Source organism: Lampetra planeri, chromosome 15, assembly GCF_965212315.1.
Source record: "Lampetra planeri chromosome 15, kcLamPlan1.2.h2, whole genome shotgun sequence".
Lineage (NCBI taxonomy): Eukaryota > Metazoa > Chordata > Hyperoartia > Petromyzontiformes > Petromyzontidae > Lampetra > Lampetra planeri.
This window is the reverse complement of record NC_136121.1, coordinates 14,180,031-14,192,134: the sequence shown is the minus strand read 5'-3', so window position 1 is coordinate 14,192,134 and position 12,104 is coordinate 14,180,031. Positions and strand designations below refer to the sequence as shown.

General features: G+C 58.1%; 1 protein-coding gene across 2 annotated transcripts; it reads left to right on the top strand.

Moving 5' to 3' along the window:
- Positions 1-25: 25 nt before the first annotated feature.
- On the top strand, positions 26-10,026 carry LOC144722798 (neuronal acetylcholine receptor subunit alpha-10-like). Of its 2 annotated transcripts, XM_078601226.1 has the most exons (7): positions 26-3,182; positions 3,997-4,102; positions 4,928-5,073; positions 5,652-5,806; positions 6,653-6,755; positions 7,326-7,755; positions 8,300-10,026. In XM_078601226.1, exons 2-7 carry the CDS (start codon positions 4,042-4,044, stop codon positions 9,109-9,111), a joined length of 1,707 nt encoding a protein of 568 aa, XP_078457352.1. In that variant the 5' UTR covers positions 26-3,182; positions 3,997-4,041; the 3' UTR covers positions 9,112-10,026. The 2 variants fall into 2 exon arrangements, with proteins under 2 accessions (XP_078457352.1, XP_078457351.1); XM_078601225.1 differs by lacking the exon at positions 26-3,182 and having other exon boundaries at positions 3,198-4,102.
- Positions 10,027-12,104: the final 2,078 nt, after the last annotated feature.

The window sequence follows — 12,104 nt, the reverse complement described above, 5'->3', positions numbered from 1 at the left end:
TGGTGCAACATGTGTGGTGCGAGAGATGGTGTCTATTGATGGTGGTGGCGGTGCGATGGTGGGGGTACATGTGGATGTTGTGGTCATAGCGGGAGAGCAGGCCGCATAGAAAAGCATTCGGGAGCGACTGATGTTCAGTTGTGTTGCCCCCTTCCGTATCTCACGGCTGGTGGAGATGGTTGAACAGCACGAAGCGGGAACACTTTATCAAAAGCACTCCTCTGGGTTTGCATTCGTGTCTCTGCAACAGTGACGAAGAGACGCATCAGCCCACACGCCACACAGACAAGCTTGGGAGGCAGCCAAGCGCAGAACGGGCGTCAATTTCTCAAGCTCTGCAGTCCTCTATTCAGATATGTTCAGCCATTCAATGAGTATCCGTGTGTGAAGAAGCCGCAGTACCGGTAAAAAAAGCCCACTCGTGGGATGTGGGGCTACACTCTCCCCGTGGTCTTCATTGCAAGGCCCGAGGGCCACTGGCGGCCCCTGGTAGCCTTTAGTGCGGCCACTTGACGCTCGGCCCGCGACAATACACAGCATGTGAAGACGCCCCATCAGCGTGCTGTCAAATCCAATGCTTTACAATGTGTGGCGGCCCTCGCGCTGGTGACAGTGGCTCTCCCCTCTGGAAATGAGTGAGAAACACTGCTCTGTCCCGTTCACAAGGGACGTGTGATGTTAGTCCGCACTTTGTTGCACCGCCTTCTCCTGGCAAGCCAGCGGCACGTCCTCGACTTCCACAGAAAGGGAGTTGCGCAATGTGTGCGCGTGAACCACCAACCCTCACCGCTTTACGGGGCCTGCGCGGCCACCGGCCGGCTCCGTAAGGACGTCTCGTGCGTGCCGAGTCGCTGAGCAGAGCACGAAGAGGGAGACGGGGAAGTGGGTTACTCGGGGCCACGGCTTCGCTTGGCGCATTGGAGACACTTACGAACTACGAACTATGCTTATTTCAGCGGGTAATGCCCACCGAGCTATGTCGCTCTTTTTCAGAAGCGACCTGGCCATCACATGATGCCTCGACGAGGTGACTGATCACTTGGAAATCTATAACAGCCAAATACTCTAAACGCGTGTTCAGAAATGTGGAGGGGGAAACCGAGGGATCCGGAGAAAAATCCACAAGGGAGGAGAAACACGCAAACTGCACACATACAGGCGTCAGGGTCCGTATCGAACCCACGACCTCCTGTATACTGGGCGATGCAGTAAACATCTCGGGTGGAACCAACTCCAAGCGGTGACGCTGGCTCTGGTGGGTCCCATCGTCCATTGCTCAGCGAGAGATGGGCGGGGGGCATCTCCAAGCCCCCCCTCCACCCTCTCCACGTGATGAAGAACGACCCATGGCAAGAGACGTCACAGTGATCGCTGCAAGCGGTGTAGTGTATTTTATACGCTAGGGGGCAGCTCTCTCCCGTGCTTTGTCCGTCGAGCGTCCTGAGAGAGACACCCACGTGATGTGTCAATCACGGTGAGGCGTTGGATCGCTGGGAGACCGGGCAGAGACCACCAATTCACTACACTTGAGAACTCGGTTTCATCGCAACGCCGTCTATGCGAGTCTATTGGTCTCTGCGAGTCTATGGGTCTCTTTGCGAGTCTGAAGGTCTCTTATGCGAGTCTGGATCTCTATGCGTGTCTGTGGGTCTCTGCGAGTCTATGGGTCTCTGCGAGTCTATGGGCCTCTTTGCGAGTATGAAGGTCTCTACGTGAGTCTGTGGGTCTCTGTGCGAGTCTATGGGTCTCTGTCGGTCTATGATCGGATCTCCCAAACGCCAGTCCTCGCGACCTCCAACCACACTACAGATTTCCGCATTTACCAATTTACCCTCCATTCACATTACTTCGTTACGCACTGCACGCGCCCGATGATTGTTAAACACGTCCCACGTGACGCGCTAAGAAAGTTACGTCGTCTGCGTCGCGTGGAACACGTGTACACACACATACACACTGAGATCTCGGTGTTCATTTTAATCGGCTCTATTAACACAGACGGCGGTGTCAAAATCTACTTCTATGGAGGAGGCTCATGAAGGACGCGCCGCTACTGGGCAGTGGGAGGCAGTCGCTCTCCAACAACAACGGAGGGCGGAGGTGAAACGCTCACAACAACGAGCGGAGCCACCTGGCGGACAAACCCAAGCGAGATGGCAGAGTGGGGAGCACAACCCATTGCACCTGCGTCTGTCCCGTGACCTGTCAGCGAGCCTTCAAGACCTCAAAGTACACCTAACCTGGCACAAGCGCTGTGGTGACGTCACTGCCGCTCAGTGTCGAACGGCGGCTTGCATATTGGTGCGCACGTGTGTATGTGAGTGTGTGTGAGCTCCTCCGGCAGTCAAGGCTGCGGTGGCTGGGTCATGTAGCCCGCATGCCCAGCCACCACATGCCAAAACAGCTTTTGTTCGACGGGATCGAGGGGGCTAAACGGGCGCGGCACGGGCTAGAGAAGAGATGGAGTGATGTGGTACAGGAGGACGTGGAGCTGAGTGGACTTGCCGATGACTGGTACCAGCGGTGTCAAGATCGGCCTCTGTGGAGGAGGCTCGTGAAGTACGCTACTGGGCAGTTGGAGGCAGTCGCCCTCCAACAACAACGGAGGGCGGAGGAGCGTCGCTCACAACAACGAGCGGAGCGCCAGGTGGCTAAAGCACAGCAAGTTGGCACAGTAATGGGCACGGGTAGTGCATCAGCCAGTCATCTCGGTCATCTCAGTCAGTCGACCCGTGGCACCTGGGTCTGCCCCGTGACCTCCTGTAAGCGGGCGTTCGACACTCCACGTGGCCTCAAGGTGCACATGGCCTGGCACAAGCGTCGTGGTGACGTTACCGCCACTTAGTGGCGAATGGCGGTTGTTGTTGTTGTTGTATGTGTGGGTGCGTGTGTGGCTGTGTGTGTGTGTCGATGCGCGAGCGTGTGCGCACGTGTGTGGGTGTGTATGTGTGTGTGCCACTGAGCCTCCCCCCTATATAAAACACGCGAGTCGCTATCGTCGCTCGCCACTTGACACCTGCTCCGCCAGCACAAGCCCAGAGCGGGGGAGCGAGGCAGGAGAGGAGGGAGCGAGCGAGCGAGGAGCAGAGAAAAGGAGGAGGAGGAGGGAGAGGCTCCCGTTCCGATATGGAGCGGGAGTTGCGGCTGGGTCGCTTCGGTAGAGAACTCGGAACGCAACAGCGGTAACTACGATGCAATCACTCATCATCATGAATCATCATCTTAAATAACCATCATGATCATCAATAATGATCATCAATCATCTACAATTATCAAAATCATAATCATCATCGAAAATCAATTATCATCATAATCGTGATCATCAATCATTATTATCATCAGTAACGATAATTAATTATTAACTGCAAATCATGTCATTATTAAAATCGTTATAAGCAGCAATATTACTACTACTACCATCATCACCATCAGCAGCATCGTTATCACCGTCAGCAAAATAATCATCATAAGCATCATCATCATCATCCCTCCTCCATCAGTTGCCTAGCCTGCATCCATATAATAATATTGAACATCTCGATCAACCCCATCATCATCATCACCATCATCGTCGTCCTCTGTAACATCCTGGGAAAGAGTGGAATGTGATGTGATGAGATTTGTGATGGGATGTAATGGGATGGTATTGGATGGAGTCCGATGGGATTGGAATTAACGTGACGTATAGGAAGGATTGATTGATGGTATGGGTAGGGATGCGTTGGGATGATGAGGTGAGAGATGTGATGCATGGATGGTAAGGAATGATTGGTGGAGGATGCATGTGATAGCATGATGTGGTTGAGAGATGTGATGAGATGCGTTGCGATGATCGGCAGTGGACATCTGGGATGTAATGTCGTTATGGGATGATGCCTGCAAGGAGCTGCAGGGCTACGCATTTCGTCAGACGGGGAGAACGAGTCCATGGGCTTGTGTTTGATTGTCTTTCTCTTCGTGTGTTCGTCTATCTGTGTGCCACTTGCACGTGGTCAGGTGACCTCTGTCCCCGGGATTGACCCCCCGGTGACCTCTATCACCATGAGGCTCGCGCTCCTGGAGATCGCGTTGCTCCAGGTGCCCTGCCTCTTCTCTCACCCAGGTGCGCTCCTCCTCCTCCTCCTCTTCACCTCGGTCTCACCACCTCCTTACCTCCCCACTCCTTCTCACCCTCCACCTCTTTACCTGCGCATCTCCTCTTCATCACCTCGACCTCACCACCTCCTCACAGCTTCCGAACCTCACCTGCCCTTCCCCCCAGCCTTCCTCGCCCTTCTGAGCCTCGCCTGTCATTCACCTCACCCGTCCATCTCCTGAGAGTCGCCTCGCCCCACTCCGCCCTCTCCCCGCGTCGCTCCTCACCCAGGGCTGTCCCCCTGCTAGGTTTGTGCACGGGTATAGTTACCCCCACTCCCCCCCCCACGTTAATCCGAGATAATCGTGCAAGAAAAATCACTCGTCAAACTCGGCGCGACTCCTTACCATGTTTGTCGCTGGACGTATTTTTCTTTACACATCCCATCAGCTCCACGGCCTTCTGGGAGCGAGTGCAGACGCGCTCGCTGACAGCGCTCGCCCTGATCGGCCGCGAGAGGCGACGCGGGCGAATCTTCGTCTTTGTTTGCGAGGCGGTCACGGCGAAGACGCGACATGTTTATATATGGATCCACGTTGTGCTGTAATTGTATCACCGGCGTGCCCCCTACCCAAATCACCCCACGCGTGCCCCCACGTCGGTTGGGGATGGGTGGCAGTGAGCGGGAGGAGAGAGCGAAGTTGGGGGGGGGGTAGTTTGATGAGGGCTCTTCCGAAGCAATTACCGTCAAATCCCTCTTCATGAGGCTCTCCTTTACAGCCTCTCCGCCTCCCGGGACACCCCCACCTCTTGCCCCCCCCCCACGGCCCTCTCGGGCCCCCGACCCCACAGGGTGCCTGGCGGCCCAGGGCTGGGTCGCGAGGAAACTCCTCAAGGACCTGCTGCGTAATTACACGACCTCCCTGCGCCCCGTGGAGAACACGGAGCGAGTGATGAACATCACCCTGCGCATCACCCTCTCCCAGATCATCGACATGGTGAGGACACTGGCACGGTGATGACATGTGCAGGGTCACGACGTGTGCAGGGCAAGGAGACTGTGGTAGGGCGTCACGACCTTCGCTCTGGATATCGACACGGGTTGAGGTCACTGGTATGGTAGCGGTAATGGAGGTGGTGAGGTCACTGAATCTCAAATCAATCGCAAGCTGAGGTTACCTTCTCGTTTACACGGAGCGGTCACTCCTCATTTCCACTCCCTCCTCCCCCCACCACCAAACCTCATCTTCTCCCCCACCATCACCTCCCTCCTCAACCCCCTCGCCACCATCACTCCCCCACTCCTCACTGACCCTTCGCTCACTCACCCCTCACCCCTTCCCCCTGATCCCCACCCCACTCACCCGCCAGCTCCCGCCTACCCCTTCCCTCGCCCCCTCCGTCACTGCCACCTCACACCGCCCCATTCCCCCCTCCCACTCACCCCTCACCACCTGAACCTTTTATTACTTCTTCCCCTTCCACTCTCCCACCCGCACCCTTCCTCCTCCCCCTTCAACCGCCGTACTCCCATTCCTCCCGAACTGACCACCCCACTCGCGACCCCCTCCCCCAGGACGAGAGGAACCAGATCCTCACGGCCTACCTGTGGATTCGCCAGATCTGGCAGGACGCGAACCTGCGCTGGGACAAGGACGAGTACGACGGCCTGGACGCCATCCGCATCCCCAGCGGCCTCGTCTGGAAGCCGGACATCGTGCTCTACAACAGGCAGGGGGCAGGGCAGGGCAGCGTGATGGGGGCAAGGGAGGGCAGGGGAGCAGGTGGCTGGGCATGGCTAGGGGGGCAGGGGGGGGGGGGTGGGTGAGAGGGCAGCATGAAGGAGGCAGGGTCCCTGTGTGTGTTTGCGGTGGCGATGTTTTTGATGATATTGGTGATGATAATGTTGTTGTTGATGGTGTTGCGATGCATTGCAATAGTCGTGGCGTGAGGGAATCAAAGCGTGAACCGGTTTCTCCACGTGAGCAGCCGAGATGATGGGACGTAGCCGAGCAATGCGCCATAAACGAAAAAAAAAGCGACCTTGCCATCTCTATGAATGTGCACCTCGAAAGTGACGACGGATTGCGGAACACCCCGAGAATTCTGACTTCCTGTACAAATAATAATCACCACCACCATCATCACCACCACCACCATCATCATCACCACCACCACCACCACCACCATCATCATCACCACCACCACCATCACCACCACCACCATCATCACCACCACCACCACCACCATCATCATCACCACCACCACCATCACCACCACCACCACCACCACCATCATCATCATCACCACCACCACCACCACCATCATCATTATTATTATCTCCCAAATCCATGACCCAAACCTTCAGCACCGCCGCCACCCGGCACCGGTCTCCTGGGGATGACCCCCACGTGACCCCCCCCCCCCCCCACAGAGCCCGGCAGGCGCAATGTCACCACCTCCGATTAGCGCGCTTGGCTCCGTATGATGTTGATGTTTTTGCGCTCTGTTCTGATGTGGATGGCGGTGTTGTCGAAGGTGAGTTTGTTGATGTTATTGATGTTGTTGTTGCCGTAGTGCGGATGACCGCTTCACGGGCTCCATGGAGACGAACGTGGTGATCCAGAACAACGGGCAGATCACGTGGGACTCGCCCTCCATCACCAAGAGCTCGTGCCGGGTACCATCAGCTCCCCCATCAGCACCATCATCGTGATTACCATCATCACCACATTCACCACCACCATCATCAGCACCACCATCATCGTGATTACCATCATCACCACATTCACCACCACCATCATCAGCACCACCATCATCGTGATTACCATCATCACCACATTCACCACCACCATCATCATCAGCACCACCATCATCACCATGTGCACGGGAATCACCAAAGCCATCACCCTCCTCCCGAAAGTTTTATCAACATGTTTGGAATTTCTCCTGCACGGTATCCATCAGTGCACGGTCCCCAAGAAAGGATTTCGCGTCCTTCGGGGGGAAAGGGTGGGCGGGGCGTGGGGGGTGATGGGGGGGGGGGGCACGACCCACGGGTTGAGATCCACTGTCCTAACCCTGGTTGTGGACAAAGCAGTTGCAGGCGCGGGGAGACGAAGTCGCGCGAGAGGCTGGGTCACGCGACTCAGTCGCGGACCTGGCTTCACTCACATCCTCTCCCCCTCCTCCTCGTCCCCCTCCCCCCCCTCCCCCCTTGGCCCCGCACCGCGTGTGTGGGGCACCCCAGGTGGACGTGTCCTACTTCCCGTTCGACCGCCAGCAGTGCCGCCTCACCTTCGGCTCGTGGACCTACAACGGCAACCAGATCGACCTGCTGAGCGGCATGGACGGAGGAGACCTCTCGGACTTCATCGCCAACGTCGAGTGGGAGGTGCTGGGCATGCCCGCCGCCAAGAACGTCATCAAGTACGGCTGCTGCTCGGACCCCTACCCAGACGTCACCTACACCATCCTGCTCAAGCGCCGCGCCTCCTTCTACGTCTTCAACCTCCTCCTGCCGTGCGTGATGCTCTCCTTCCTGGCGCCGCTGGGCTTCTACCTGCCCGCCGAGTCTGGCGAGAAGGTGTCGCTGGGGGTCACCGTGCTGCTGTCGCTCACCGTCTTCCAGCTCATGGTGGCCGAGAGCATGCCGCCCTCCGAGAACGTGCCGCTCATCGGTGAGAGCCGCGCGCGGGGTTACGGGGGTGGTCACGGTGGTGCGGTGGTGGTGCTGCTGGTGGGGTCGTGGTGGTGGTCGTGGTGGTGAGGTAATGGTGGTAAGGGGTTAGTGGTGGGGGGTGGTGGTGGTGGTTGTGTGATGTGTGTAGGTCAACTCAGCCTTAAATGACTACCTGGTGCGGTGTGTAAACATCGCCACTGGGGAGACAAAGGCGGTCGGGCGTGGTGCTGGCCACCCACCCCCTCGTGTACCGTTCCGGCCTTCGTTAGGTGCTCGCTAACAGCACTTGCCCCTACAGTCTGTTAAGGCTATACGGGGGATCTTTGTGATGTGTGTTGGTGGTGTGGTTTTCTGGTGGCGGTGAGACGTGTGGTGTGTATGGTGATCTGGCGTGATTTTGGGAGTGAGGATTCGCATCAATCCCTGCACCACCCCCTCTCACCACACCGCTCCACCTCTGTTACATCACCCACGCCCATCTCCTGCACCTCTACTCCACCCCATCACCGATCCGTTGCTCCCCCCACCCTCTCCCCGCGCAGGCAAGTACTACATCGCCACCATGACGCTAATCACCGCCTCCACGGCGCTCACCATCTTCGTCATGAACGTCCATCACTGCGGGCCGGAGGCGCGTCCCGTGCCGCCCTGGGTCAAGTCGCTGGTGCTGGGCTACTTGGCGCGCATCTTCCTCGTCTACGACGTGGGGGAGAGCTGCTGGGACCGCGACGCCCCGGAGATCCGCGGCGGCGGGGGAGCCGACGGGACCACCCCCGACACGGGAGCCGCTCGACGCCACGGGCGGAGGAGACGCGGAGGTGGCCGCGGCGCCGCATCCGCGCCGGCGCGCAAGGGGGAGGCCAACGGTGGCGTGGAGGAGCGGCGCGGCGCGGCCCCCTCGCGGCACACGGTGGTGGTGCGGCTCGAGGGCGCCGGAGCGGCCGGCGGGGCGGCTCCGTGCGAGACGCGCGCGGTGCCCCAGCGCGGCCCCGCGCCGCGCCGTGCGAGCGCGGGGCCGGACGAGAACAACGGATGGCGAGGACGCGACGAGGAGGACGAGGAGGAGGTGGTGATGGGTTTCTCGTCCGACGACGACGGCGGCGGTGGTGGCGAAGATCGCGATGAGGATAGGCAGGGGAATGATGGAGGGGACGAGAGCGAGGAGCTGCGCACGCGGCGCCGTGTGGCCGAGGGCGTGGAGGCGATCGCGCGCTGCTTCCGCGAGCAGCGCGCCAGCCAGGCGCGCGTCTTGGAGTGGCGTCGCGTGGCGCGCGTCATGGACCGCTGCTTGATGTGGCTCTTCTTCCTCATGGTCTTCCTCATGAGCCTCATGATCGTGGTCAACGCCGCGTGAGGGAGCGCGGCCGCGCGCGGAGACGGCCCTCGTCGTACGCGTGCCGTGATCATCGCCGCTTCGGCCGCTCTTGTTGTTGTTGTTGTCGCTCTTGTTGTTGTTGTTGTTGCGCATGAAGCGGCGACGCTGTCGTTCGCTTGGCTCTGCTGGTCCTGGCTGTGGGGGGTCGCGTGGGGATGAGCCCGAGGGGAGCGGTGCACGGCGTGGCGGAGGTGGTGGTGTTGAAGATTTTGGTGATTAATTTGGGAGGTGATGATGATGATAACGATGATGGTTGGTACAGGGAGTCGGGATTCTCGGGGTGTTCCGCAATCTATCGTAACGCTCGAGGTGCACATTCGTAGAACTGTCAACATGGTCGCTTTGCTTTGCTTTGTTTTTACTTGACGGAACATTTGCTCGGCTACGTCCCATTCTCTCGGCTGCTGACACGGAGAACCCATGATCAGTCATCATCACAAATCACCGTCCTCATCGATAATAAATAATCGATCATCGTTAAGCACGCTTGCAGAGACACCCGGAGACCCCCCATTATCCTTGACCTAACGGCTTCTAAAGCTCCAGCCCTCACTTTCTCGGGTCCACCAATCGTCAGGCGCGTGTCGCGTGTAACGACTTAATCTGCATGTGAAATACGAATGGGGCCCGCTTGGTATGTCATAGGTGCCACTCCGTGAGAATCCGTGTCCCCGATATCGTCACGATCTGTTGTGTCTGTACATGGGGGGGAGGTGTCTCAAGGACTTGAAATTCGCCACGTGCCGCTGTCACCGCTGATGACGTGGAAGGCGACCTCATTCGTGCCGCGGGCGAGGGGGCAGGTGGGTGAGAGGTGGGGGCTGGGGGCTAATCTCCCTGTGCTTCTGATCTTCATCCAATAAATGAGGGGGCGCACGGACGCCACGAATCCGCCGCGTTCATCTCGCGTCTGTGGCGAGGACGACTCCGTGTGGGTTTCATCCAGCCCGGGACTCCGGTCCCCGCGAAGTGAGTGGTTCAGTGGGTCTCCCTCGGGACAGCGCGAGTCGGGCCGATTGTTACATCACCCGCCAGCTGATGTTAGCCGGGACTCGAACTCGTGGTTGCCGGGTTCAGTAGCGCAGTGCGCTAACCGCTGCGACACCACTCGACCCATACATACAACAAATTAAACAAAAAATTGTAAGTCCGTACACGATGACTTGTCACATTCCTGCAGGGAGAGGTCCCTACAGGGATCCTTTTAGGGGCCGTCCATAAATGACGTCACGCACCTAGGGGGGGGGGGGTCAGACATTTGTTACGATGTGTGACGAGAGGTGGGGGGGGGGTTGAGAAATGTGACGTCACATCAAAATGCGCAACTTTAAATAAATATAGACACGTTATACTTAGTTAAATAGACTTTTTAATATATGTTTTCTCCTACAACATCAGAGTGCAGCGCCACATTAAATACGCACTACAATGATAATAGTTTAAAGCGATTTGAAGAATGTTTAAAAAAAGTGGGGGGGGGGGGCAGAGCTTTGTGACATCATATTTGAGGAGGGTCTGACTTTTTGTCTACGCCGTGTGACAAGGGGGGGAGGGGTCAAAAATCGTCCAAAATCGCGTGACGTCATTTATGGACGGCCCCTTGAGGAATCCACTGGGGCTATACACTTTTAAATCATCGAGATTGAAAACTCATTTCATTGGAGCTGCTTTTTGTGTTTAGTTTGTTGTCCTTCCCCGCACCTCCGATTCGCGCGGTTGTCTGCGTATGGTGCAAAAGAAGTTCAACATACATACGACCTCTGCAGGGAGGGGGCTCCTCTGTGGGAGGGGGATGCAGCAGCGATGCAGGGCGGGTCACCACGTGGCTGGGTGACGGCCCCGCAGCAGGCGGCCGGGTGACCGCCCCTGGGCCGCCGGGCTACGGAGAGCAGCGCGTGGGGGGGGGGCAACTTAGCGAGGGGACCCCCCCCCCCCACTCCATGTCCTGCACCACCATGGCACGGCTCAGCCACGCGACGCCACTGGGGGGGGGGGGGGGGTGAGGTCATTGTTGGGACGGCGTTGGGGGGAGCAGCGGTACCGGGAGCTCTCCACCGGCCCGCCATTCGCGTGCCCCCTACGAAGTGGGGTGGGGGGCGGGGGTCCGAGAGACGCGACAGCACCGTATGGTCTGGCGGCAGCAGCCGCCGGGGTCCCTAATCCGATGGAAGCAGGCACGGGCCCTTCCACCATCCTCCCGTAATCCCCGCGAGAGGGGGGAGACAGCGGATGAGGTGGGGGCGGATGAGAGGGGTACGTGGGGGAGGGGAGGGGGCAGTATCCCCCTACCACCCTCCCCCTTCTTAAGGGGCATACCCCTTCGACTCCTTCCCTCCCTAAGGCCGGTGAGCCGAAACGTCGACGTTAGTTGTAATTCCATCAAGCCGGGTACTCGCCTAAGCGATAAATGAGCAGATTGCCGCTTGAAAGTCAAATATCTCCGCTGCGAGCAACCGGTTGTGCAACTGCTCGCCACCGGTTGCATGCCCACGCGGCTGGGCGAGACGTGCGGTCTCCTTTAAATATTTACAGAGGTGCCCCCCCCTCCCCCTCGCCATCACCGGAGAGGTCGCGAAATCAGCGGTCGCTTTCTCATTACAGAGGCAACGCGAGTTACAGCTGCAGCGTCACAGACACGGGGCGATATGAAGTACGCGTACAGACGCGTACTTACACACACACAGCCAAAGATCCCCCGTATCGCCTCTTACAGCAAGTGCTGTTAGCGAGCACCTTTAAAGGGTATCACGGCACACGTGTGGGTGGGTGGCCTGCACCACAAAGACAAAGATTCCCCGTATAGCCTTAACAGACTGTTGGGGCAAGTGCTGTTAGCGAGCACCTATGAAGGCCATCACGGCACACGAGTGGGTGGGTGGCCAGCACCACAGACACAAAGACACACAAACACAAAGATAAAGACAAAGATACCCCGGATAGCCTGAACGTACTATTTGGGCAAGTGATGTTAG